Source organism: Echeneis naucrates, chromosome 19 (genome assembly GCF_900963305.1).
Source record: "Echeneis naucrates chromosome 19, fEcheNa1.1, whole genome shotgun sequence".
Taxonomy (NCBI): Eukaryota; Metazoa; Chordata; class Actinopteri; order Carangiformes; family Echeneidae; genus Echeneis; species Echeneis naucrates.
This window is the reverse complement of record NC_042529.1, coordinates 4,789,819-4,811,565: the sequence shown is the minus strand read 5'-3', so window position 1 is coordinate 4,811,565 and position 21,747 is coordinate 4,789,819. Positions and strand designations below refer to the sequence as shown.

At 40.7% G+C, this 21,747-nt stretch overlaps 2 protein-coding genes across 4 annotated transcripts in view; one reads left to right on the top strand and one right to left on the bottom strand.

Moving 5' to 3' along the window:
• The window catches only part of psme4b (proteasome activator subunit 4b), a 31,144-nt gene extending 18,197 nt beyond the window's left edge, over positions 1-12,947 (top strand). Inside the window, exons 29-47 of the mRNA XM_029528364.1 lie at positions 850-1,059; positions 1,168-1,304; positions 1,383-1,436; positions 1,693-1,822; positions 3,191-3,272; positions 3,460-3,613; positions 4,013-4,079; positions 4,167-4,292; positions 4,585-4,737; positions 4,863-4,967; positions 5,501-5,592; positions 5,789-5,920; positions 6,148-6,350; positions 7,649-7,734; positions 7,911-8,039; positions 9,184-9,339; positions 10,207-10,345; positions 10,522-10,655; positions 12,813-12,947. Of these exons, the coding sequence (XP_029384224.1) occupies positions 850-1,059; positions 1,168-1,304; positions 1,383-1,436; positions 1,693-1,822; positions 3,191-3,272; positions 3,460-3,613; positions 4,013-4,079; positions 4,167-4,292; positions 4,585-4,737; positions 4,863-4,967; positions 5,501-5,592; positions 5,789-5,920; positions 6,148-6,350; positions 7,649-7,734; positions 7,911-8,039; positions 9,184-9,339; positions 10,207-10,345; positions 10,522-10,655; positions 12,813-12,947 (2,424 nt within the window). The remainder of the gene's footprint in view (positions 1-849; positions 1,060-1,167; positions 1,305-1,382; positions 1,437-1,692; positions 1,823-3,190; positions 3,273-3,459; positions 3,614-4,012; positions 4,080-4,166; positions 4,293-4,584; positions 4,738-4,862; positions 4,968-5,500; positions 5,593-5,788; positions 5,921-6,147; positions 6,351-7,648; positions 7,735-7,910; positions 8,040-9,183; positions 9,340-10,206; positions 10,346-10,521; positions 10,656-12,812) is intronic.
• On the bottom strand, positions 12,362-17,634 carry chac2 (ChaC, cation transport regulator homolog 2 (E. coli)). 3 transcript variants are annotated; one of them, XR_003842261.1, is made up of 5 exons: positions 17,299-17,634; positions 16,866-16,901; positions 15,309-15,650; positions 12,855-13,035; positions 12,362-12,381 (listed from the first exon to the last, which is right to left on the bottom strand). XR_003842261.1 is itself a non-coding variant. In XM_029528323.1 (4 exons), exons 1-4 carry the CDS (start codon positions 17,431-17,433, stop codon positions 12,973-12,975), a joined length of 576 nt encoding a protein of 191 aa, XP_029384183.1. In that variant the 5' UTR covers positions 17,434-17,634; the 3' UTR covers positions 12,849-12,972. The 3 variants fall into 3 exon arrangements, 2 of the variants coding, with proteins under 2 accessions (XP_029384183.1, XP_029384184.1); XM_029528323.1 differs by lacking the exon at positions 12,362-12,381 and having other exon boundaries at positions 12,849-13,035; XM_029528324.1 differs by lacking the exons at positions 12,362-12,381; positions 12,855-13,035 and having other exon boundaries at positions 13,976-15,650.
• Positions 17,635-21,747: the final 4,113 nt, after the last annotated feature.

Sequence of the window (21,747 nt, the reverse complement as noted above, 5' to 3'; positions counted from 1 at the left end):
ACACAATAACACACACGGTTGTTCACACTGAACACTGTCCATGGTGCTGAAGTGTGGGCCCTCCCTGCCTTTCGTACTGAAGGCAGAGTCGGGTAGCCCGAGACACCCTGACGTTCCCGAGGGCTAGATTGGACACCGGCAGTGATGGGGTCAGGGAATTTACATTTACTTACACCAAATCTCTCAAAAGCCTTGAGGGAGCCGCATGAAAACACGTGTGAGATGTATGATTTTTGCTTCATAGTAAAATACAAGATGACAGATTTATGGCTTGAGACTTATTGTTTACATTTACAAGAGAAGCTGTTTCATGCAGGATGACTCAGCGATTTTACCAGAAGACACTTGTCAGGGGAGGATTCATCAAGTGATGTGTTTTTAACCACCTTTAAACAGGCATAAGTGTCATTACGCAGCCTCTGCACAGCAGAAAAGAAAACATTTCTTCTGTGTAGTTAACAGTGAACACATTCATGTAACCTCTATTTATCTGTAACGACTGGATTAATATGCTGCCAGTGCAGCTACTGAGATCAGTGAGGTTTATGTCTGGTTCCCAGGTTTCTATTATTCACATCATGCTGTGGCATTTTAATTACTGTTGTTCAGGAGAAATACTTCACTGATGGCAGCCTGAACACAAATGCCAAATACATCAATACGATGTGGTCCTGACATTTCCTGACTTTATGAACTGCAAGGATTGCATGAATGCAGATTGTTTGAGCTGCAAATATATACCAGCCATTTTCTTTTTTCTTTGAATGTTTATATCACCGTAGCTGTCTCTTCAATTCCCTGTAATAATAAATTGTTGTTTTGTTTTTATTGTGTGTGTGTGTTGCTCAGGGTGCTCTCTACTGCCTGCTGGGCATGCATAGTGGAGTCTGTTTGGCCAGTGTCAGGGATTGGGACTGTGTGGGAGAGGTGTGGCCCGCTCTGGTCCGCTGCGGCCTGTCACCCTCAATGACCCTGGAGAAGCCCTCCATTGGCCAACTGCTCGACGACGTCACTGACAGGATCCACCGACAGCACGACACCATCGGGATCTATTTTACAGTGAGCAACATGCCCGTTAACAATATTTTCTGTTCGTTTGATCCTTTTTTATTTATTTATTTATTTTTAGTTTCCCACTGCTCCCCTTTTGTCCAATTATACTTTTAGGTGTCGGAGAAATGTGTAGAGATTGCCAATCAAATTACACGGTCTCAAAATCCCATGCCTTGCTTAGAGGCACCAAGTCCAGAAGAAGTGAAAGAGGGGCTTAAGCGTCAGCGAATCAAAAATGTAGTTGCTTCAAGGTAGGAGCACCAAACCATTTTTTTTTACTATTTAATGCTCATCATATCAATGAGTAACAGCTATTTTATTTTTTGAAGGAAATATGAGAAACTGGTCAATGACCTCTTGGATTGCCTTGAAGACAGAGACCTGTAGGTTTTTCATTTTTATATGCTCTTCTTATGTGTGTGAAAAAGATATTGCATTCATGCAAATTATAGTAATTTCATGCAGTATTAGTTCAGTACAAAAAGGGACACAAGGGGCCCCAACAAGTAGCAGTTGCAACAACATTTTCCCTCTCCTGTGCTGTACAACTTTGGACTTATACATTTAAACTTCCTGTTGTTTTCTCACTAACATTATCTCAGCGTTCCTAATGTGCAGGTCTGTTTCCCTCTGTTAAAGGCCCTGGAAATTTGAACACATGGCCACTGACCTGCTGTCTCTCCTGCTGAGAGACGATCACCCGCTGCCCCCTGACGCCGTCCTCTACTTCACACAGAGCCTCATACACGACTCCATCAGCATACGCAAGGTCAGCTGCTACGTGTGCATCTCGTGTGTCCATTTCGATGTTACAGCGAAAACTTCTCCTGTTGTTATGTTCAGTCCACACCAAGCCTCAGGGTAGAAGACTGCCAAAAAAAGAGAAATTTCACTGATGGTATTCGACTTACTTGGACATATGGCTTAAATACAGATTCTGTTTCCGGATTATATTACTACATAATCATTTCTATGGTTCACTGTTCGTGCAGTTAGTACGCAGGAGGGCAGCATACCAGGAAATGTTAAAATAGATGTACATTTGGGTGTCACATCGTGCCTTCTGTTGAAACTCCATAAAGCAAAAGCTAAATGCATTTCTAAAGATTTGGGACTTTTTTCCGATTTCCAAGGCCTCCTCAACATTTTGTTTGCATACCCCAGCTCTGAGTGGAGAATGGCCTTTATGCGGAGTAATATGTCACACATTCAGTGTTTGTTTTGTAAGCGTGTACATTTAGGTTTCTGTTTTCACATTCAGTCTCTGAGTTGCAGACGTACTGTCAAGAAGCTGTGAGGCAAAGAGAAGAAGCTGCACACAGTATTTTGAAAGATTTCCTGCATATTCCAATTTATCAAAGTAGGGCTTTGTAAAATAATCACATGCTCTGGAAAGAGAGAGAGCCAATCAGCATCTTTGGAGTTGGCACAGGCAGCACAATTAGTGCATTGTATTGTGAGACAGTAGTATGCATCAACAGCACACTCAACAATCAAGCCTTTTTTTAGTATGCTCACCGCTTCTTCACCCCACCATTCATATTTTATTTATTTAATTTTTTTTTTTCCTTTTCTGGAGTGAAAACATGGTCAACATCTGTGTAAAATCAGCGTGTAGCACTGATTAGGGAAACAGCTGGGATTTAAATTGTCATTTGTCTTTTTCCAAGCGTACAGTTGATTGTAAAATTGTCTTTGCAGCCAAGGTGCAAAATAAAAGCATAATACGCCCAGTGCAGCAACGCAGACATGAATTGATCAATTGATCACTGACATCGATTTGCCAAAGGGGACTGTGCGAGAAAAGGCAGGTTCAAGTAACTGAACAGCCTGAGAAGTATAAGCAATCATAGCTGCAATGTAGGAGATTAAAGCAAAAACAGAGACTTAGCAGTGCGTATTCCAGCCAGCTATCTCGATCAGGACACAGATGAAGACAACTCTTTTAATATTTGAGGTCCTTTAGCTGAAACCCGGAGCAGCCACTGTGTTTTCATGGGGCTCCAATTAAAGTGTGTTACCTGTAGGTCTGGGTGTAATTGTAGCCGGGGGTCACTTGTGGTGTCAGCTCTGGGAACAGTAAGGAAAATGGAAAACTTCTCTCCTAATATGCAGCTTCATTCTTTTTCTCGCTCAGGTGGCAATCTCAGCAATGGCTGGCATCCTAAAGCAGATGAAAAGACCAAGAAAGAAAGTGGCAGTGAAACCATCAGTGCTCAGTCAGTGTGCATGCACACGCACGACACATGCAATCATATATACTATAACTATAACTATAGGTAGTTGTTGTGTCCGTAAGGAAAAACATCTTTATTACAGACTAATTTAGTAATTTCCCGGTGAAATGAAACTAAATGAACAGAATACTCTGCTCTGCTCTAATCTGAATTTGTGTTGTGTTTTCAGGTGGTCAAGAGGAACCTGATGGTCTGCGTGTAGGTGACCGCGAGGGGAATCGCTGGCTGCAGTACGATAGCAACAACCTGCCTGTTAGTGAGGACCAGTGGGACAATCAGCACTATGTGGAGAAAACACACTGGGGCTACTACTCATGGCCGGGGTAAAGAGATGGAGAGAGCGTTTAGGTTGAGGATTAAGAAAGTGGGAGGCTGATTAACTGCTTGGTTGGATTGAGCTAAAAAGCTGACGGACTTAACTGTCTACTTGATTTGATACTTGGCTCTGTCTCTACCTTTACATCTGACAGGATGTTGTACTGACTTCCTGTCACAACCTGGCCTAGATAAGGCAAAATGACTTACAGCCTGGCCTAGATATACACATTGATGTGTAGGTAGAGCGGCTATCAGCCTGTGCATGGATGGCTTGCTGACTAACTGACTTTCCAATCATTCATTTATCCTTCCTGCTTATTTGAAGACTCTGTGTTCGTATTTTTTTCCGGATGTTGTTATCTATAAATCAGAGCAACCCCTTCCTTGTCTCCTGTTCCTTTAAGAGAAATGATGATCTATGCAGCTTCTGAAAAGCCAAAAGATGACCTGCCGTATGAGAAGATGAGTGAGGTGCATGCCTAAACTGCTCATACCACATCTTTCACTGACACCTCAATGTTACTATTATTACATTCAGTGTCTTTGTGTGCCACGCAGGGTGAAAAGGTCATCTTTGAATATTTCTCGGACCCAGAGTTTATTGACCAGCTAATAGAGTTCCTCTCTCTGGAGGATCGGAAAGGAAAAGACAGCTTCAACCCCCGCCGCTTCTGTCTGTTCAAGGTGCAGTTTAAACTCTCAGCCTAAATCGATCTGACAAATCTTTCACAAAGAAGTGACACAGCATACCGTCATTTCCCAAGGCCAAATTGCACTCTGCCGAGCTGGAATTTGTGTCATCGACTGCTGTGATTCATTGTTCCCCGTCAGTCAGCTGACAGTTCACTTGCTTCAAGAAATGACTGTAATCTGTCTTTCTTTGGCTGCCCCCCAAAAAAAAAAAAAAAAAGGGGGGGGGGGGGTGTCTTGTTTTCTCCACGTCGAACCAACATTCATGCTCATGTTTGATTGACAGGGGCTGTTTCGTAACTATGGTGATGTGTTCTTGCCGTTACTATGGCCTCACCTAGAGCAGCTGGCCAGCGACCCCCACGAGAGCTCCCAGCGCTGTGTGTGTGAGATTACTGCAGGACTAATCAGAGGCAGCAAACTCTGGAGTTTCAGCAAGGTACTGCTGACGTGCACGCACACACACACACACACACACAGAAACAAATATACACTGCACTACTTTTTTGATAAGAAAAGTCAATATTAATAAAAACTTTCATTATTGTATGTGTGTGTGCTCAGGTGGACAGGTTATGGCAGCTTTTGTGTCCTCTGATCAGAACAGCACTAACCAACATCACAGAGGAAACCTACACAGACTGGGGCACCTGCATCGCCACTGCCAGTGTGAGTCTGTCACACGCATACAGATATTCCATACGAAGCACAGCTCAGGGCTCCTTTAAAAACATCTGAGAATGCGTTTATTTTCATGTATTTCCATGTAAAAGGTAGTGAAGATCTGAAAACAAACATGCAGGACAAAATTGGACGTTGAAAAAAAAAACATCTGCAGAACAAATACTCTTTCTTGTTATTTTTAGTCTTTAGCACAGCACCAATGTCGATTGGTCCTTCACTTTGGTCCAGACTGAAATTTTCCACCAAATGCCATGCAGTTACATTGGTCCAGAACCCCAGATGTAATAATAATTAGGATAATACAGTATGTAAATAATGTAAGGTATGTTTTATTATTTATCTACATAAATTCTAATACATAAAATAGAAAAAAACATGGTGCAGGACCAGGACCTTCTTTCTGTCTGCAGTGGGAGTAAAAGGATGGGAATATGTGTCTGCTGTGCCTCAGTGTGCCACTACAACCTGATATCGTAGTTTTAAAATGAGCCTATTTTGTATTGGCTGCCGTCCAATAGGAGGGCCGGGACCCCAGGAAGCTCCACTGGCTGTTTGAGATGTTGATGGAGAGCCCACTCAGCGGAGAGGGCGGCTCATTCAGGGACGCCAGGTACGTCTGTTTGTGTGTGCATCCATGTGCATGAATAACTCCACAAACAGAATCTGTGTTTATGTCACATGGTATTTCTGAGGTTTCTGAATTCAAGCTGCTGGAGTAACCTGAGCTGCCATATGCTGAGCTGAGGTGCTGCAGTAGCACAGTGACCCCCACCTCCTCATCCTGCCTCTCTCTTCATCTCTGTCAGTTTGCTGTATGTGCTTCAGGGAGGTCTGGCCCAGCAGCAGTGGAGAGTTGCTGAACTGCTGCACAGGCTGCTGGCTTACCTGGAGCCCAAACTCACCCAGGTGTATAAGAACGTCAGGGAGCGCATTGGCAGGTACAAAATGAGCTTGGATTATATAATCATTATTAAATAGGCTAATCTACTTATTCCTGTTTGGGTTGCTCACTTTTAAGCCTCTTTATTGGTCTGTATGGTCTCAGCTTCTCCTGTCACATGTTTGCGACTCTTCCTTCTCTTTATCTCATTTCCTTTCTGTTTCGCCTCCATAATCCCGCTGCCTCTCCTGCGTCACCCCTCCCTTTGTCGTGCTCTCTCTCCAGTGTCCTGACCTATATCTTCATGATAGACGTGGCCCTGCCCAACACCCAGCCTACCTTCTCCCCCCACGTGGCAGAATTTGTCGCTCGGGTCCTGGAACGACTCAAGCCCCTCACATCAGAGCCAGAGATCCACAACCACGTCCACGAGGAGAACACCCAGGAGACGGACGAGCGCACCCAGGCCATCAAACTGCTGAAGACGGGTAAAGTGTGGATGTTAACTGTGGGACGGATGGGCATGGTGTGGGACAGGCTGCGACTGTGGGAGAAAATGCAAGCATACTCTTGATGAAACAGACACACTGAAGTCGGATGAAACAAATGAACAGTTGTGGCTCCTTATTGATTTCACTCTTCAAATCTGGAGGCGTAGATGAAAGGATATTTCAAGAGATATTTAAAGCCTTTAAAAGGAAGTTACAGTAATGATCTCTAGTATTACCATTTATACAGGTCCCCTCTTACCATCATTTCTACAAAGGTTTCTCTTAGTTACAATTGGACTGAAAGAAATTGTGTTAGTTTTGTGAATATTCAGTTAAAGGGTTAAACACATTTTGGTTTCAAACCACTTCTCCCCAGTGTGTCCAGTATGTTACCATGCACATATTTTTTATTTTATTTGACAAAGAACTGTGGAGATTTGGAAATGGATTTTCATAGTTGGTCCTCACAGCACTGAAAAAAAAAATATTTTAAAATATTTAAACAGAAACAAAACTGCTTGAGGAAACATGTAAGGCTAAAAAAGCGTGAAACCAAAAGTATCTACATGGCCAAGTATCACCAGAGGTATCTAAGTAAGCTTCGACTGAGGACACACTTTGGAGGATTTGGTGGTTTTAGTAAACTGATGGGACCAAAAAACTAATCTTAAAAAACAAACAAACACTAATGAGAAATGCTGCCTTTGCATATTTCAGTACTTTCTGCTTAACAAAAAAAAAAGTAATATTTTCCACCAGATTTTTATTAGTGAAGCACAGGAACCACTTAAACTGTGTTCAGACCTTCATATAAGAAAGTCATATCTACAAAAGAATGTACCTGAAATTGAAGTGCCAAAATACATGAGCACGTTATTACATTGACTAGGCAGTAGGTTTGTCTCTAAAGAGCTGAGAAATAATGGGAGATCAAAAAAATTCCATTATTTTTGAGGACGATATTTCATTTTAGAGCTCGACTTTCATATTTAATGTTTATTGGCACCTTTTCAGGTGGTCGGATTCCTGTTTGCCAAAGATGGCACACAAAAGATCTCATCTTTTGTCTTATTATTCGCGCGTTTCGGTTTCTGTTATTACCCCCTGCCTGATACAGATTAATATCTGGTTATGAAATTATCCAAATCATTAGATACTAAATCATGATAGATTGTGTTTTATTACCGGAGCAATGCAGGAAGGTCACAGCACCAAGTCTGCTCTTTTTATTATTTGGCAGCAATTCAGAATCTCCCCGATGCGTCCATGTGTGTTTATGTGTGCCCCGTTTGCAGTGTTAAAATGGTTGATGGTGAGCGCAGGGCGAACTTTTACCACTCCTGTTCAGCAGCAGCTACAGCTCCTGCCTCTGCTCTTCAAGGTAAGAGCACACACATGTACACACACACACACACACACAGGTCCCAGAACAGCATTATTACCCACTCAATCTTACTTGCCCATTAAACCCAATTTCTCTCTTCATTTACTCAAAGTGCGTAACTGTGTGTCTTCCTACCTCTCTCCGTCTCTCTCACTGTTTCTCTCTCCCTGCAGATCGCCCCGGTGGAGATTGATGAGAGCTATGATGAGATGAAGCAGGATGCGCGCACGTGTCTCTCTCTCATGTCCCAGGGCCTTCTGTATCCCGAACACATCCCTCTGGTTCTGGCAGCGCTGGAAGACGTAATACGCACACACACACACACAAATATATACACACTGGCCCACCTGCCTGCTGTCAGTGTTGCTGGCTTAATGCAGCCCAAGGTGTTGTTAGACTAAAAACAACCTTTGCTATTTTAATTTGCTTACTTGGTGATGCTCACAGTGTTTCTGCTGTGTGTTTTGTATGAGTGCCACCCCTGTGGAGAGATGTCTGCTCTCAAATCTTACCATCGGGGGCTTCAATGCAACAGTTTTTGGTTTCACCTTGACACCCAAACCTAATTGTTTTTAACCTCCTGGGAGAAATAAATCATGTTGTCTGCGAGTTATTTAAAGGAATAGCTTCCCTTGCTGAGCATTCAAGGAGAATTTCTAAATATCGTATTCATATGCTGAGTGTGATGCTGTATATATAAGATGGAAACAGTCTTCTGAATCTGGGCTTGTTTGGGACAGCCGGTTACAGCAGCACTTTAAATGACTTTAAAGTCCCCAGAAACTCTGGACATCGGTGCTTTCTGAGACATTCTGTGTTGTCTGTAAAATCGCTGACATCTGTGTGCTGGAGTACTTGAGGTCCCACTACAGTTTAACAAATACAAGCCTTAATTCTTCTTGTTTACATTGAATCTAATGATCTATTTGTTGTGAAAATTGCCCCCCACACTTACACATCTTCCCTCTGTGATGTATGATGGGTGTAAATTGGCATTGCCTGTCTAATTTTGCCTATTAAGAGGCTTCAGATGAATTCTGCTGGGAACCATCACCGGATTTTAGCCTCCAAGTGACTCTGTAGATGGTAATTCCAGTCAGTTCAGACATTCATGGTCCCCAGAGGAGCTCAGGGCTTGAGTGATCGCCAACTTCAGCTTTTAGTGATGTTATTGGGGCTAATGAGAAAATGTTGGCATGCCTATTCTAACACACTAAGCTACCTACAAATTATTCAGCAGATAAAAATGCTAGCCTTGCCATCGTGAGCATGTTTGTATGCATCTCTTGCATATAACTAAAACAGTAGCTAATGTCAATAAAATTTTAAAAGCAAATTGTTTGTATTAGTTGCATAAAAACATGATCTTGAGGAACCCCAGCCCACCAAACACCCCTCCCCTGTCTCTCTGTGGCTCAGCCCTCGTTCTCTCCCCCCTCTCTCCAGATGGCAGGCAGCAGATCATGGCATGCACGCTTCTCAGTGCTGACCTACCTCCAGATCACGGTTTTCTACAACTTGTTTACTCTGCTCAGCGTGCCTGCTGAGGTGTTCCGCATCCGAAAGCTGGTGATGCAGCTGTTGCTTGACGAGCAGCTCGAGGTAATGTATGCGCAAAAAGGCAGCAAGTGTTGGTTTAACACAGCCTTCGCTGCTCCGCAAGGTATAATTGCCAGGGGATAATAAATGGCCACTTACTGTCCCCTAGACTCTCCACACTACATCTTAATCCGTATTTTCTCTTCACAGTAAATGCTTAAAATGATCCACTATCTCAGTGCTCATTTGCTTTAACTGTTAATATTGGCTAACTGTTGCTCTGCTAATTAATTATTAATGTGTTTTTATCGAATTCAATAAAACTAACTTTATTACTCGTGCACAGGTCTCTTTGAATATTGAGTCGTGCCATCTTTTGGCCAATATGTTTCACTCATGTCTTTGCTTTTAAAACCTTATTCAATCTGTCTCGTTCCATTGATCTGGATGTGCAGGTGAAAATCGATAAGCACTATCCTTCGACCAAGATGTCTGAATTACAAAAACAGTTGCTGTGCTTAATATTTTGTATACTCTGTAAGTGTACAGCTGGTGAATGTGTTGGCCTTGTATCATTGTCTGTTTCAGTGCATCAGCTGTCACTCAGTGCTTATTCATAATTTAAGCAAAGTGATCCAGGAAGGCAGTGATGTACTGCAAGTGAATTTTACCTCAGCTCAACTCAGCATCTATCCCTCCTCCTCCTCATCTGCTCATCCCTGTTCCATGCACCTCGCTTTCCCACGATCTCGTTGCACTCACCATTTTGAACAAATTGCTTGTGCGTTTCTCGCCAAAAACTGCCCTAAAACTGTCGGTTCTGATCTTTACAGGTCTCTTTTTTTTTTAGCTTCTTCTTTTAACTCTGACTCTTTCGCTCTTCTTCCTGCACATCCCTCCCTCCCCTCCGTCTCCTCTTACTCCCTGTAGGTGAGGGACATGGCAGGCACCACCCTCAGTGGTTTACTGCAGTGCCAGTTCTTCCCTCTGGACTCCAGTCTGCAGACACAGCTCCAGACGCTGAGTCAGACTCGCCTTCCCAAGGCCAGAGGAGAACTGGCCTCCACAGGTATACACTCACTCACGCACGCACACATAAATGGAGAGTGAAAATGGCCATAACTATTTCAAGGTTCACAATTCTCCTGGGAGAAGAAAGGGTATTAGGGCAAGTATTACTGTGATTGTGACGAGCACATCAATATGTTTGTGTGTGTGTGTGTGTGTGTGTGTGCGCGTGTACAGACTTGGTGCGGCGCCATGCTGGAGTGCTGGGCCTCAGTGCGTGCATCCTTTCAAGCCCCTATGACGTCCCAGACTGGATGCCTCAGATACTGATGGACCTGAGCGGCCATCTCAACGACCCTCAGCCTATAGAGGTATACAAACACACATCTCACACACAAACTCATATACAAACAGCTCGCTCAACACAGTTTGAGCTGAAAGAATATAATTTCATTGTCCAATTGAGGAGAAAATTGTGTCTTTGGCTTTACTTCAGGCATGAAGAAGACATAAAATGTAATCCGTAGTGCAAAGTTCGAATAATACATTACGGTGATGGGAGCCGATGATGATAATAATTTAGTCCTCCTCTTGTTGCAAAGTGAAAGAGATGAGAGAGAAAATAGAATTGAATACAGTTAAAAAATGCATTTGCAAGGAAATGAATTAGCTTCTGTTACAAAGATTCTTGGAAAGAAATTCTACATAACAATCGCAGAATAATAAAAGAAACTATTCTTTAATTACAATCACTTTTGGTTGTCAGGCCATAGGTGCCTGATTGCTTCCCTTAAAATCTCATTTAATAGTTTTTTTATTATTGTTATTTATTTATCTATTTATTTTTTGGAAGGCCATAATGTAAAATGTACGTACTCCATGTTTAAATCATCCCTACATCCTTTTTATAGTTATAGTTAGTTAGGTATGGTTATAGTCTCTCTCTCTCTCTCTCTCTCTCTCTCTCTCCCTCCCTCTCTCAACCCAACCGGTTGAGGCAGATGCCCCCCCCCCTCAGGTTTCTGCCTCTTAAAGGAAGTTTTTCCTTGCTCATGGGGGGATCTGTTGGGTCTCTTTAAATCATTTTATAAAGAGTCTGGTCTAGACCTGCTCTATATGTAAAGTGCCTTGATGTAACTTTGCTATGATTTGGTGCTATACAAATAAATCTGATTTGATTTGATAGTATTCATCAGTTTAACTCCCTGATTTTGCGTCCATGCCAACTTTTCACTCCAAACTTATTTTGCTTTGAATAATTTCTCTGTTGCCTATTTAAATTGTTATATCTGGCATTTTGACATAAATAAATTATTGTGACCTCATTCGTTTTTAATTAATGTAAACAAACGAGACCAAAGCAAGGACAGATTGTCAGCTGCCGTTGGATTCTACACAGTGTTGCACATTGTGCATCTCCATATCAGCAAGTGGCAGCAATTTTGTTTTACCGCTTCAAGCAGGAAACATTTACTTTGCAAGTCACATTCAGCCAGACTCCAGTTCCACTATTAAACTTAAGGGTAACTGCTATTAAAAGAATAGATAGTGGCAGTTATCAAGAGCTGTTATGTGCTCTTAACTTTTTTTAAATGAAGCTAGAGAAGGAGCTATCAAAATCCTCCTCAAAGAGGGAGTTTAATGTGGAGTTTAATGGGAATGTCCCAATTCTGATAAACAATTAATTCACTTTTAAATGTACATTTTCAGTCCAAGGGAGATAGAGGAGCATGGGAATAATTTCTGTTGTACTGTTTAATCCATACAATAAGCTTTTATTCAGGTTAGAAGTAAAAATGGTTTAAAAAGATCTTTTCAAAGCCAAAATGAACACAAATATATATATTAAACAGGAACATATGTCACATGTTACTCATTTACAGTGGAGAACTGATAGGGTTAGGGTTAGGCCTCTTGTTATTCAGGTCTCAGGGAAAACAATATCTAAATTGTGTGATACATTGGTGTAATTTGCATTTTATACATATTAACGATTGATTTATGACTCAATAAATACAAACCTGGGCAGCTGAATGGGTTCTTAATTTTGATCTGTGTGAATTTTACAAACATTTTAATGGTTTATTAATTATATTTCTGTTGACACAAAGAAAAAAAATATATAATTTGATTCATATTTGGCCTGATTTCCAATTTTCTGACTTTATGATGGATGAAAAAATCTGATTAACACCTATAGCTAAAGCATCATGAGTAGAAGTACACACCATAGGTCCCTTTTGTCATTTAATCATGTAATTGGATCATTATTACTGATGCAGTAATAAGCAAGGACTTTAATGTTCTAGGTTGAGGTTGTGCCAATCTTAATTATTTCAGGTTGTTATGCAGCATGAAAACAAAGCAACAAATTATCACCAAATATGTTTTATCTTTGAAATTATTAAGTAGAATAAACGTAGTGAACTTAAGTACCAGCATGTGGAATTATCCTAAGGGAGAGGACAGCGAGCTTTGTGGTGTGTCAGTAATTCAGTTTTCTTCTGATTGTGTGCTTTTGTCCCAAGATGACGGTGAAGAAGACTCTTTCTGAGTTCAGGCGTACTCACCACGATAATTGGCAGGAGCATCGGCAGCGCTTCACCGACGATCAGCTGCTGGTGCTCACGGACCTGCTGGTGTCACCCTGCTACTACGCCTAAACAGCCAGCTGCCTTCCCAGGTCCTCTACAGACCGACTGACCATGTCCACCTCGTAACACTGTTGGGAACTCCAGTCCTCTGTGCAGCCTGTTAAAAAGAATATCCGATAATGTTGCAGTGGCTGAGAGCCCTGCCTCTATAACCTCACATGCCAACGTCGGCCTTTAGTAAACTCAGCAGGAAAGTAGTCCCGTTCACGTCGGCTTCAAGCATCTAACCTCATTAGTATGTTTATTTTTTTTCTCGCCAAGCAACTCAACAGCCTCAGAGGTGGCCATCTTCAGAGATAACCACCATTTATATGTATTTTTGTTGTAGAAAATCACATCTGCCAGATACATCTGTGTCACAATTTCAAAGCATTTTACTGTATATACCTACTTGTAAGGATTTTTAAATAATGTGTAAAAAGCTGGATCTGTCCATTATTTTATTACATTAAAAAGCATATATATTTATGTAGAAATAATATAATTACATGAATAATTCTACATACTGCAAACTTTAATGTCATACAATGTGATGATGTTCATTATACTATATATAAGTGAATCTAAATTCAATTGATGTCACTGTATATCACATTTATAAACATACATACCAACATAATGAGTAATAAAATATATAATGCTATATTAATGTTATATCACATACCTTCCAAACCACTGTGTTGTATGATGCAGTAGCTTGGTTCAGTTAAATAAATTCACTTTATTTGTGAGATGAGATGTATGTCATCCTGTGTGTGTGTGTGAGAGGGGGGGGTGGGGGGGGGTTGCACATGGTGTTGACTGATCGCAATAGCAGTTTAACTACATTTGATCTGTTTCACACACTGTGGGCATTAATAGCAGATTAAGCGCAGCACAAAGCCGGGGAGTTCTAACATATTGTGGGCGAGATGATTGCCGTTTTGTTGCGTTTCCACAGTGAGAACTTTTAGTTTTGTGCCGTACAGATGCTACAGACACTGGTAACCAGCTGTGACTGATACATATATGAGCGTCTGTGTGTGTTTAAAGAAGGAAGGTATCACGCAGAGACCTGTCACCATTTTTATTCTGTATGTTGCTTTATTTATTTATTTATTTTTCTGATGTAGTGCTGTGGACTTTGATGTGTTCACTCTGCTGAAACACTGATGTGTTTGCTGCGCTGAAATGTGGGCTGGGAGAATGAAAAGTAGCTGATAGTAGCTGTAACACCAACGTACACATACTGAGACAAGGTATGTACAATCTGGGATAAACAAAGTGCATTTGGGAACTTCACTACATGATTACAACATGTGACGACGGAACCATCCCAGAAATTTGCTTTTCTTATCAGGAAGAGAGATGTCGACTATTTATCAGAATTGGATTATCCACCCATTTTTTAAGTATGATAAATGATGAACTCCTCCCACAAAAGGTGACAAAGTTGAGGTTATTTGCTCTTGTACTTTTCTTTTATCCCCCCCAGTCTTTCATTTCCAATCAATAGAAAACTGAGCTCGGCCTTGTCTGTGGCACATTCTACCAAATGAGATTTCTCTCTGTTCTTTTTCTCTGAGCTCTCCTACACACTTTGAAAGGGACATAGCTCAGTCAGAAAGAGCTTGTATGAGATACTTGCAACAATCTGGACTTACCAACACGTGATTCAAAATGTGATAACAGCTGTGAAGTTATTTGCTCGTCACCAGCATATCTGATTAAACCCTGCCCAAACAATCCTGAGGTATCAGATTACCTCAGAGTGTGACGCTTCAACTTTCATAAAGATTTTTCCTGCACTGTTGTGTATTTTATCGTACATATTTAATGTCATACAGAAATAATGAATTGAGTTTACAGTGGTTTTAACTCTTGACAGAAATGCTCTTAATTCCATCTTTTTCACAAGATGAAACTTCTCATAGGCCCTCCACTTTACTCCACTTGGGATAGCAGTGCACACATACTTCACATACGTTTAAGAGCCTTAAAAACAAAAAACCGACCAAATGTGTCATTCACATTAAAAACATTCTTTCCTTGTGTTGTTGGATAGTCCACTGAGTAAGCCTGTGTGTTTCTTCAGAGCATTTGAGATCAACCAATTTGTAATTTGGATTCCAGTTTCAATGCCTCTACAAATTTGAGCAATTTTGAAGCGTTCAATAAATATTGTTTTGTGACACATCGATGAAACAGACTTTTCCAACAAATTTTTCCAAATACATAAATATGTCAATTGTTTCCATGTGTAATTTAAACCCTGAGATTATTTGCCAAATACTGTCTGAATATATCATTGATCATTCATTAATAATTTAATCACAATCAACCTGTTTGTGTGTGTGAATGTTTCTGCTCACTTTGTAGTCTTTCTCTCACCAAGGTTTCTAGAGAAAACAGGTGAGCATCTGAATCCTCGGGCAGAATTGTCCTCAAAGCATCAGCGAGCTGAAACAGGTACTCTGTATTTTGGCCGCTTGGACCAGTAGAGCTGATGATCTGGTTGGCTATCTCCTCCAGAGGGGCTGGGCCGAGGTAGTCTGGATTGTCCTGAGAACCGATGTAGAGCAGCGTCTGGTTGGGAGGTGGAGAGAGAGGCGGACGGGGGTGAAAGGTCACCGTGATGACTTGATAACCTCCCTTTTCTCTGTGGTCGAGGTAACTCTTCACTTCCTGCTCCCGGCCCGTCGGCAGCTTATAGGCAACGCCCCAAACACACCCCTGGAAACAAAGAGGCAAAGCTGAGAAAAGGATGGGGATGTCTTCAAAAGAAAACTGATTAACTCTAAACTGACACTCTGGAAGTAAAAGTCCTTTTATCTTTTCCACATTATATAACAGACAAGACTTGAAAAAAAAAAAAGAAATTGTAAATGCATCACTGGCACCAGCTTTTCAGACGTTATTGGTTTTTGGACTTTTATTTCATATTTAATCCATAAAGCAATTCATTAAAATAGAAACTAATCAGCACTGTAATCAATAAGAAAAATGGGCAGCAATCCTAGCTGTTATCAACAGGACTAATTTTCAGTGTTCATTTTAACAACCTTAAGATTTTGCCAGACCTCTGTTTGTGTCCTGTGGATGAGATCGTGGCAACTGACTCGCTTCAGAAAGATGATGAATGGTTATTTCAAATTCACCAATAATGGTTTTAAGATAGTCATCAGTCACCTCTAAATTCAGGTTTTCTGGAGGCATATCATGTTGTCACTACATCACAGGACACACTCCGTATCACTCTTTATCTTCCCCTTCAACTACAACAAATGATCCCTTATCCAAGGTCACATTACACGGCACCGTCCTTTCCTCTGATTCAGATGTATAAAATCCTGCCATCTTTCTGTCCTTTTTAGTCTGTCTTCTGTTAATTGTACGTACTAATACAGTGATAAATGACAAGGTGGGTGAATTATGATCCTCAGGTGGTGACAATCTAATTATCATTGTATAAATAAAGCATGATTTTGTTTGCTTTGCCCCTTCTCATGGTCTCTCCTCCAATAACAACATAACCTTCGTGGCACCTAATTTAATGAACATCATAAATATCTCTGTCATCAGTTGCTGAGAGAAGCTAAGTTTCAAATAAAAAGGTATATGAAGATGCGTGCATCTTGTTACATTTTTAAGTGCTAAATGATGGAAACCAATCAATGATAAATTGACTTATAGCCTTTCAATAATCCACTAAGCAGCTTCTCCAGAGATTTAGGTTTTGGTCAAAACGACACATTTGATGGCATTCATCCCACCATGGGCTACAGTGACGGATATCCCATCCCTGTTTCCAAGTGTTGTACAGAAAGAATGTATTCATTTATCAAGAGAAGACTCTCAGCTCGATCAATAATGAAAATAACAATACGTTAAATCTCCATCAACACATAATGCAGTCAACCATTAAATTTAGGAGGGGGGACATCTTACCTCAGGATCCTCCACCAGTGTCACCACTCGGCCGGGCTGTAAAACACACAAAACAGACCGTAGTCATCATTTAAAAGACACATTCCCTGAAATAAATTAAAGAAAATTCATGTATGACAATTGAAAGCCACAACACTGATCTTACCTTTCCTGTGATAACTTGACTTTTAATGGTGGCTTCATTGGTGCTCTGTATGCATAATGTGGTGTGTTTACACAGTGCATGGACACTGCCAGCAGACTTTCCTGCCAAATTTGGGAGCATCTAACTGTGTTTACGCAGATTTAAGTCATTTGCTTTTTACTTGGTTCAGTCACTAAATTACACGGTGCCGGAGAGGTAATGTTTCATCGCTACTTGACTGCCCTGAACGCACCACAGACCGCCACGGTCTCCTTAATGGCAGCGTCGCATCAGGTACCGTGAACTCACCTTCCCCGGTACTCCCCGGTGGTCGGTGCTTCCCTGCCAGAACCGACGACTGAAGCCTTTAATGAATCCGATCCTCTTCTCTTCGTAGGGAAAGTCCACTTTCCAGATCAGGGAGCCGTAACCGAACACCCACATGACTGGACGTCGAGCTAACGGGACCGGGTCAAACGGAGGCGGACTGCGCGGAAAACCGGTTCAGTGCGACGGTGAACTTGTCGGTATCCGGCGTCGTAGCATCGTCCCGACAGGTAGGTTTCTCACCTGGGGCCGCTCAGGTGTCGCCTCAGGGCGCTAACAAGCGTGCACGACATGAGCCGGAGAAGTTAACTGCGCTGCGTCGGCACGTTGGCTTCCGACCGATGACTTTCAGAATAAAATAAGTTAGTCAGCAAAAAGCGCGTTTAAAATGTTTAGCCCACACAAAGCGGGCAGAAAATTATCAATATTAGTGAAAAGAAAGCTTTTTTTTAGTCTCACTGTATTCATTACCCCTTGAAATAAAACTATGGTTATACCTTTTGGATGTCTCTTCTTTTATTTTGAAGGCAATATCACATTTCCGGATGTTCAAGGTCGTTCAATATTTAAATAGTCGAACGTATTTTATTTATTTTGGATTTATTTTATCTTTCTTCAAAAAAAAAAAAAACATCGCACAGTCCTCTGTCCAATCACAGCCAAAATAGGTTGTATATTCATTTATTTGTCAGTTTGTTTGCTTCCTGTTGTTGTCAATATAATTATTTTACTTTATATCTAAACACTGTATACTATCTCACAACAGGCAATAACTGAAATAGACCTTAATGTGCAGAGACACAGCAGAAAAGAAAAAAATGCATTACAGAATTCAGCATAGTGTGTGAAAACAACGTAGAGACACTATAAGTTCATTAAAAAATAAAGGTAATTATTTCAAAAAATATAAAGTAGAAACATAATAAAATATGAATTAACTCTATATCTACATATTTTTGTAGGCTGCCATTGATTTACAGCCATACCATTTCCATTCAAGAGCAATTTCTATGAATGTGTAATTGTGTATTTGTGTTTGTTGCGGTGTGAACTGGGACAGATAACACAGGTACTATGAGCCTCCCTCTTGACACCAGGGGGTGCTGAGTTTCTGTTTCCCACAGTATCTCATTGTGTGCTCTTTTAAATAACATCCTCCTCATACATGCCGCGTGGGCACTGATTCACATCCAAATAAAGTGGGCAGCTACAGTCTGGCCGGTAATGTCAGTTCTCTGAACAGCAGCCATGCAGCACACCCTTCGTGTTACTCAGCAGCCTTGACTTTAGAGAGGCAGATCATTGGTTGAAATCCACAGCTGGGCTGAAGAATGCTGCTGAGGAAACAGCTGCAATAAAGCCACCATTGTTCAAGACACCCTGACTTCAGCTGCTGCAGTGGAGCTGGTCCCTGGCCAACAGCAAAACACTAAAGGGGAGCTCGCTGTGGGAAATATAATTTTGTGAAATATATGTAAAAAAAATAAATAAAAAAATCCACTTTCACATTTCCATTCTTGAAACCTGTGGACACCAACACACAACCACAATTTCCCTGATTTTTACCCTCTTATGTGTTGCACGAATTACTGTTGTAACATTTCCTGAAATTTTAATCAATTTTTTAGGGTTGTTTCAGGCAGCTCTAGTTTCAATAGTTGATGTCCCCGACTGTGAAAATAATGAGCTAATTATATTTACTATAGCCCCCACAGAGCAACATAGAATTGTATCGATGTGAGCAATGAGGAAAAAAGTATATGTGGCTGAATGGCACAAAAAACTTACACTGTCCCAAGGGCTCACCTTATATGAAGTATTTGTCTTTGACAAAGTGTCATCACCTTAAAATATTTTGTTATACCATTATCTGCTATTAATGGTATATGTTTTATGATACATACAACAGTGTAGACATTCGGGAACAGTGTGCTGCTGTAGCTAGATGGATATGGCGATTTTGTTGTTTCTTATTTGGAACAATAATATCGCAGTAAATGTGAATATAACTAAAAGGGGGTTGAGTACGAATACAAATGAGTGGATTTGTATTCATACTCAATCCTCACAACTAGGATTGCTTGCTTCTTCTATCTGCTTTGATAGCACTAAGAAGACTTTTTCACATTAGCTTGTAGCTTTCAATCTTAATACATATCATAAGTGATTCACTGACTTCAAATATGCGCGTTAATCCACTTTGTTTCTAATGTAATCAAATGAGTCTCCCAATCAACACAATAATCATATAAATCACATAAGTCTGAAAACAATGAATTAATGTTGTTTGCACTGTTTTCTCTGCTGTTTTCCTCCATCAGTATTTTCCGCCCATTTTCTATATACATTCCATTAGTTTAATTTTATTCTCATAGGTCCTCTTCCTCCCTGAAAAGAACATCTTTTCAGGTTGAGTTTCTTTTCCCTGTGCTCCACCTCTCTTTGTGTTCCCTCTCCAAATCCAGAGCTGTTCCTAAACCTTTTTCCTCTCCTGTTTATTCATTAGGGAGGTGACCAAGATAGAGTGTTACGCTGCTATTTTCTCCTCCAGTTTGCTAATTTGTCGCAGCCTATTTTCATTTATAAAAGTTATACATGTTACATCTTATGTCCTGTATTTGAAGGGGCATTCTGCTGATTTAAGACATCAAAAACACTGCAGTTTCAACATATAACATATAAAGTCCAAACATACTGCAGATACTTTACCAAAAAATTTACTGTTTTCCCCGAAACAATACATTACAAAACAACCACTGAACATTGTGTGACTTTACAGATAGTTAATCAAAACTATGTCATCGTAATGTTCAGGGAAAACAGCAATCCAGATGGGTTTGGGAGGAGGAAACAGAGGGAAGTTGTTCCCATCAACAAAACACTGGAATGCTGGAATGCTCATTTCCATTTTGAATGCTTGGGGTCTTTACCAGGAAAGTTTGTTGCATAAAGGAGAAACAGAATTAGGGAAAATCTTTCAAAGTTTTACCCTTACAAAGGACTACAAAATCAGGATTTGCCAGATCCATGTTACACACAGATGCTCTTTCTTTCCCAAACTTTATGGAAGTGAAAAAGCGATATACAGCAGTTTCCTTTTAACCCTGTGCCAGGGCCATATTCTCTTTAACACAGATCATTTGTGTACTACTGAATAGAGCTTGCACTTCCTGGAACTCCTCTGAGTTTGTTTATTCCAGTCAAGAATTCAAGGCAATGGGAGACATTGTCTTCCACACTGGCCAACCTCCATCAGTTTGTTCTGTATTATTGCTCATAGTGAGCAATAAAACATCTACACCACCAGTCAGCTTTCTTTGGATCCATCCTCATAAAATACTGACATGGTCTTCAGCTCCTTAACCTCCTCATTCCACTCTGGTTCAGGTTTAAAAAGAGAATTTTCTGAGTGATGCTTCTTTCATCCACCTGCAGTCTCATCTTGATACCCTCCAATATTTAGTTGTTCTCTGGCAGTGATTGAGGTCTGCAAAACCCATCCAAATGTCTCCTCCATATTGACTCATTTTAGCAGCAGCACAAAAAAACTCTTGGACCTCCAACTCAACCTGAGCAAACATAGTGGGGAAATCATGAATTGGAAAAAGTTGAGCTATAAAGGTCCACTGTACGTAAATAGCAGAGAAGACTAAGCCATTCAGGTTTCTGAGACTTAGACTGTTTGATCCTGAACTGCTCATATGACTCCTGAAATTTCTCTTCAGAGGTATGTACAGGCTGGGTGAAAGCAGACACTGTAGTGCTTCCTCAAAAATGTGATTCTGCTGCGGGTATAGCAACTGTTAGTGATAATGTGAAGGGCTGTAAGATAACAAAACCATTTTAAACTAGTCAGTATTATCTATATTGACTCAGTTTTTACACTGAGACTGCATAAAGCTCATTTGGAGAAAAAAAAAAGAAAGTGTTGGACCAGCACAAGCTCTGACAAATTAGAGTGATAGAATAAGAGAATCATGTTCGCTTTGGCATGACTGATACTCTCCCCCTGTCTTCAAACATTGTAGATGTCATAATAGAAATTCTGATAACATTGAAAGTTTCACAGATGATAAATGCAGTGTCCTCTTTTGCCATCGGCTACAAAGCTAAAATATTTGGAGTTTATGTGATGATAGAGGCGTCTCTCCATACATATATTCAGGGTGCTCAAAAAAAAGGAGAAAGGGACCGAAAAGAAAAAGAAGAAAAGGTCTTTCCCTGAGATGCTGGCAATAAATTAAAAGAAGCAGAGGCTATACAGACTCTTCTGAATTTAAACTAAGGGGAGAGCAATATCCAAGTTATTCTTGCAAAAATACGCTTTTTCACACCAAAATTATATTACAGCTCATTTTAATTTGCTTTATAATAATGAACCATAAGCTCGTCCTCGTTGGCTTCTATCAAATGAAAAAACTTGAGTCATCG

Bases quoted from the DNA above. Each gene is read 5' to 3' on its own strand.
- chac2 (XM_029528323.1), bottom strand. From the start codon at position 17,433: ATGTGGGTGTTCGGTTACGGCTCCCTGATCTGGAAAGTGGACTTTCCC. The intron at 15,651-16,865 runs GTAAGATGTCCC...CTTTGTTTCCAG, and splicing joins CACTGGTGGAGGATCCTGAG to GGGTGTGTTTGGGGCGTTGC. The intron at 13,036-15,308 runs GTGAGAGAAAGA...TCTTTTTAACAG, and splicing joins TGTTTTCTCTAGAAACCTTG to GCTGCACAGAGGACTGGAGT.